General features: G+C 40.4%; 1 protein-coding gene across 1 annotated transcript; it reads right to left on the reverse strand.

Moving 5' to 3' along the window:
• Nucleotides 1–4,331: 4,331 nt before the first annotated feature.
• SARC_01177 (hypothetical protein) lies at nt 4,332–4,727 on the reverse strand (the record flags this gene model as incomplete). The annotated part of the gene is made up of 1 exon (XM_014305138.1): nt 4,332–4,727. One exon carries the CDS (start codon nt 4,725–4,727, stop codon nt 4,332–4,334), a length of 396 nt encoding a protein of 131 aa, XP_014160613.1.
• Between the last annotated feature and the right edge of the window lie 1,831 nt (nt 4,728–6,558).

The following is a 6,558-nucleotide window of genomic DNA, read 5'->3' on the forward strand; positions in this document are numbered from 1 at the left end:
CCAGTCGATGGCGTGCCTTTTGAAATAGCAACGGACGCATCAGACTTAGCACTCGGAGGAGTACTATACCAGGTTATAGATAATAAACATAGGTATATACAATTCTTAAGCCGAGCAATGAATGCATCACAGTTGAATTACCCAAGTGTGAAGCAAGAGCTACTAGCCATAGTAGCAGCTTTAACACATTTCCACGATTACTTATACGGAACAGCATTTACGCTGATGTGTGATCCGAAATCTCTTCAATATATGAAAGAGATGAAACCCGACTCACAATTACTGAGTCGCTGGCAAGATACAATATCAAAGTTTAATTTTGATATAAAACATCTGCCAGGAATATATAACCATTTGCCGGATATGTTATCACGCTTTGTACCGGACTTTAATAAATCCATACGTGAGTTACTAGCCACTGACTGGAAGTGTAATCCCAGGTGGTTTGAACTGGCTCAAAAGATATTTGGGCCACATACAATTGACATGTTTGCTGTACATCATAATGCACAACTATCGAATTACAGGACTTTAAATCATCCTTTGGGAGACGCCTTTCAAATAGACCTCTCCAAACATAATGCGTGGGCTAATCCACTATGGCAGTTAATTACCCAGCTATTAAATTATGATCATATACACAAAGCTACCATCACGTTGTGCTGCCCACTACAGAGTAAAGATCCATGGCTCAATAAATTGATAAGCATGATACAATGCGAGCCAATATATTTAGATAGGGAAGTAGATACTTTCCTATATCATGGTACCCGAGCCGTCCAGAAGACGCCCTGGAGACATACTATAATATGTCGTATAGGTCCCATTGGAACAACCAAATGGACCCCTTCTGAGACCTTCCTTAACAAGGTCAAGAATCAGAGATTCCACTCTACCCAATTGAACGTTAAGCAGTTCAAAGGCAACACAGCGCTTAAAGTCTGTGCACAAGAAATACAATCTACTAATGACACTGTTAAGTAGCGTCAGTCTCTAGCTAGGACTGTTTAATAACATAAAGTCCAAGCTCGAGGTCTTTCAAACCCTATTTTGAAAGGCATTAATGAAAGACAATCCTGAAGCGTATACACATATAATGCGACTATTTAATAAGTCAGGTGTATCTAACGAACATGAGCGCACTTATGACACTCATGCGAAAGAAGGACAGGAGTATGGAAACACTACAGACTTAGGACCACGCAAGTGGATTCTCAACACCCTACCTTTATTCTGGAGGAATAGAATGATGAAAACATTCTTGCTTGGCTGACGCAAAACCATAAGCTGAGGCACCAGAACGTAGTAGAAGCACTTAAAGATGCCAAGCGAAATGGGTTAGCGCACCCTAAGCTGGCAACTTTAGTGGATAAAGTATATCAGTTATGTACAGACTGTGATCCCAATCAGATCAAACGCTATGGGTTCGCACCACCTAAGAGTGTGACCGAAGATGTTCCATGACGCAGGGTCATCATCGATCTGGTTGACCTGCCTACGTCCGAGTACACAGGCGACCGTTACGTATGCCACTTCTTTGATGTGACGTCACGGTTTAGCTTGCTCTATCCATTAAAGGATGAGAATACGCGGACCGTGGCAGAATTACGTTGCCAAGTCTTTGCTGACCACGGGTGGCCGGGTATTATGTGCTCTGATAACGGTAGTGAGTTCTGCGATGACGTAATGGAATCGCTAGTACTTGTATCGGGAATATGCCATAAGAGAGGTGTGCCATATAAACCGCAAACGCAAGGCGCGAATGAAACGCGCCATAGAAGACTTAAGTTCTTCTTACGCACTGCATTAACGGATGATGCAGATGATTGGCCGTACCACCTTAAGTGGGTACAAACACAGATGAACGAGTGTAGCCTTTAACGAGGACGAACCTGATCACCATGAGTTACCATGGTTAAAGAAGGTACAACGCATACACAACGTTGTATATCCTTGCTTGCGTGAGACACGTAATGTGGCCTTATTAAAAAGGCAAAATAGATGGAATGCTACCAAAAAGATAGCAGAGTATCAGGTTGGAGTCAGAGTTAACATCCGTCAACGTAATTCCGATGCTACTGTACTAACATCGAAATGGATAGGACCATACATAATCTCTGTAGCCGACACTAAAAGTGGAACTTATGAGGTTAATAACCCCGACGGTTCTAGTACTTTAAATATAGGCACTAGTCGAATTCCGAACTGAGATTATTCTCGCAAGAAGACATGATTCTACTGCACCTCTTGACCGCTCCGAATTCAAAGATATTATATGGAGAACGGATAAAGGAGGATATACATATTATCGTTCACGCTTTATAGACGGTACAATCGCTGAGTTAACTTCAGACGCTTTTGACAATCAGGATTATTTAAAGGCCTTTAACAGAAAATAGCGGAAACGCTTACATAAGTCACAGGCTGAAAAAGATAGTATGTTCCTATCGTCTGCAGGCACGGAAGTTAAAACTTACCCGCCAATAGCACTTATCCCGAGCTTTACTGCTCATCCTTCGTATGTTCCAAAAACATTGAAGCGTAAGAAACATCCAGTCGACCACCACGGACCTACTGGACCTAAACCTAAATCTCACAGGGTAATCGAGAACGCTTAACTTCTCCGCCTGAGAAACATCAACTATAAGTTATGCTACTTAATGTTTTCGACCCGTTTTCCCTTCTCGCTTTTTGACCCATAATCAGCTTGAGTGAGCAACTAACCTCTCCTGGGTCTCAAAGCTGGGTGGGGGCTGTGTAAAAGCCGGGCCTCCACATTAAAATCTTGTAATATAAACGTACTCTTAATAGTTCGTAAACTTAAGTTTTCCTTAAATTTGTTTTAACGGTTTTTATTAATTAAAAATATTTTCCATTTTACGTATCAGATATTTGGACAAGGCCATTAAAAGGCCCAAGTAAAATGCCAAATATAAGATTTGGTCTAGTTCTTTTCATAGAAATATATTTACCTTCCAAATATATTTATATCTGAATACTTCGGTAGCGAGATGGCTCAACTGAGCATAGGTTTCTAAGGACTATTAGCGTTGCTTAGTTTATCCTCCGTTCAGCCAACCAGATGTGCCAGTCTGATGAAGGCTAAATCGGTAGTTCTTGATAAGTGGCAAGTTATTGGTTAATGCAATAACTATGGACATAAAGAGTTATAAAAAAAATCTTCTCATGATAGGATTTTATCAGTTTCTCGGATTCGCCCCAACGAAATATACCATAATTTCTAATAGAGCGACAACGAAAAACTAAATAAAATCCCTTCGGCGAAAACAGTACTGAGAGGATTATATGTAGGCAATGTCTCAGCCTCACAATCCCTCAGAGTATTGCTGTTTTCACGAGGCATACCTAACTTTACTAAAAGACTCGTTTCATTTATTTACTTTTAAATTTTGATATACTTAGACTTAACCTAAGCGTTTATTTACTCTAACGTGTTAGTATCGCCTTATTAGACCGAAAATTACAGTGTAAAGTATTAATCATCGGTTCTGTCATCGCCGCATAGTTCGCAAGTTGACCTTATAGGTTGTAACAAGCTACAGTTGTTTAACCTCTAATTCATAAAGTGTTTGATAGTTTTAAGTCCCACCCGACTTGCACCTGTGGATTGATTGAATTGGTCTAGTTTCGTGTTGTCATTGACTATCATATCAACAACATTAATTACTATACCACTCATAGCAACAATAAATGTCGATGCCAAAGTCAGCCCTTTGCGATCCAATTCACTTATTAATGAGCTTTTGTTATCCACTAGGAGTATGTCATCTTCATCTAAGCCTTTTCCTAATGTGACAAAATCGGTGCATGCAATACAATTTATTTTGGAATTCTTGAGTAGCTTATGAACAACATACCCGGTAATGTGGATCTTCCATAAAATCGTACGCCAGTCTCGGACCAAAATGCTGAAGTGATACCCATAATGTGTACAACCGATCTATTTGTTTCATCTCCAGCAAGTCAGTTTTGTCCTATAGGCCTACGAAGAGCTGCTTAAAACTTTCCCGATTGTGGCTGCCATCTTCATTTTGACATATACTACATATAGCGCGTATGAGCAGTGTACGAGCACAGTATATATATGAACTGGTGTCTATATGCCTATTTCCTCCCACAATGGCTCGGGCAATGCTAAAACTTAACTCTATAGAATCAATATTCATACGTCCAGGCAGGACATACACGAACCCCAATTCATCAAGCAAGTATCTAATACACTGCGCAAGTGCTCTTAGTGTGTGAGATCATGTGAAGAACGTTTCGGGTGATAATCCATCTTGTAGTGGTTTACACCCTCTCCTTTCTGTTTATGTATTATCTGGCTGTTTCTCATCCGCATGTATGTGTTCATCATCTTCACAATCGTCATCTTCTTCATCGAAAGAGTTTTGGGTAAAGCCTTCCTCCTCCGTGTTGCCGTTTAAGTCCAATCCCAAAAACTGATGCACAATATTGTCCATCTCGTTGATATCATCTGCGTTCGCTACTGACGTATCTTCATCTGTCGTATATCCATCATCGTTCTGCTGATCTTCGGAGAGGCTCGTATACCAGGCATCTTGCAGCCAATCTGATATCTCCTCAGCTTCAAGTAATCGCAAATCAGCCGATGACGTAAAAGGTAGTGCACGATCAAGGTGCTTGTTCTTTCCTTTGGATAAGCTGACTGTCAGAAATGGTTGTATCGCAAATGTGTTGATCATTTCAAGAAATAAATATGTTCCTTTTGCTGCCTCTCCAAATTCGCTTTTAAGAGCAGCTGTCAATTCTGGAGTGAATAAGAGGAGAGCGGGTGCGACCTGCTGTCTCTCCAAGTTCGACGGCCAAATGGTAACACGATTAATTCGTACTGGGGCAAATAACTTATTCTTATATAAATTATATAATTTTCGAATCCACTGAATATCACATATACCTGCTGGTAATGTATACCCTGTTGATAAATTCAATTCTGGATATCGAAAGATGTGCCCCTTTCTTATGAGATTATTTCGTATACATTTGACTATATGAACTAGACAAAATTGTGAAAATATTGTCTGACCATTAACAACTACACTAGTTGGCAACCGCTGTTGAGGCAGTGCCGAACGACAATCTAGCGGCTCCCATGTTGAACTTTGTAAAACAAGCATCCTCAAGGCCTTGCGATTAACCGCACAACCATCGAATATGACCGGCGCAACAACTACCCCAGCCTCTTGAGCTTTTTCTATTGCTGTTTTGGTATAATCGTACAGTTCTTTCCCAGTCTGCCGAGTGACATGATTAGACATTGGGTTCAGCGAGAGCTTACGGCCACTAAGGGGTGTCAAGAGGAAAACCTGCATGCTAGTAGCGAGTGCGTCTGGATTGTTATGGGCCGGGCCGTAAAATCCAGACTGGTTAGAACAGTTATAAATTGGGCGTATATTGATTTCATCAATATGTAATGCAAACACCGAATTTCTAAGTCTCGCTTTTCTATCAGGCTCTTGAGTGATGTGTGGCTTCTTATATGAAATTTGGTTGGTAGGTTGCACGGAGATGCCCTGTTTGTCATATGATGAAGACATGTTGTCGTTTACACGTGCATGTATGATCGATAGTAATACTGCCGCAAGTGCAGAACCTGGTCCAGCAAATACACAATCTGCTGGAAGAGCATTGCTGTTTACGAGCGTGAAAAATGTTCTTTATCTGATGGAAATACGAATGAAGAATTGTTTTTTATCCGTAAATAGTGCCCGGGTACTCTGGGATTAGGTGATGTGCATACGCAAGTACAAATGAATTAACAGGAAACCGTCGCTTATGGCGACTAGTTTCAAGCATTTATACTTGCTGAGCTGCGTGGTAGTAAAATGCAGGTTTATGCTTGCCTGTCGCACTATCTGAAAAGAAACTCGCCCTTTTTCGCAATATTGAGCATTTCATAAGTTTGTACTGGATCACTGCATGATGTGGTCAGATATACGATTTAGGGTTATTAGGGTTTTTGTGATCAGATTATGATTTAGGGTTATTAGGGTCTATTTGTGGATCGGTCATAAACCCAGTTTAGAGTTCTGATACGATTACGCACAATTGACCAGATATTAATCGAGTAATGTTCAATAAACAGCCAACGACTCACCTCCGATAAGGGGAGTACGTTGAGATATAGTTATTGACGCGTATTTACCACATTTTTATCTAGCTTGAATATTGCTTGAAAATTCTCCTATTAAGTGGATTCGAACAAAAGAGATGCAAGAGGGTACTGGATGCATTGGCCGCTAGAGATGAAGAAAGGTGGCCCAATTGGTGCGCACGCCAAGGTGATATGACCTTGTTGATTACACATGATTTGATACACAGAGGTGTAGTGTATACTCGTCGTGGTGATCATAGTATGTTGTGCACTGGACCCAAAACACCGTTTTAGAAATTGTGAATAGCATAGCCTGGCTTGAACTTACATTGCTCGTGATAAAATATACATATATAATAGTATAAACACAAAAATATATGCCGATCTATATTTATGTAATATATATAATTACATGTATATGT

Source organism: Sphaeroforma arctica (genome assembly GCF_001186125.1).
Source record: "Sphaeroforma arctica JP610 unplaced genomic scaffold supercont1.44, whole genome shotgun sequence".
Lineage (NCBI taxonomy): Eukaryota > Ichthyosporea > Ichthyophonida > Sphaeroforma > Sphaeroforma arctica.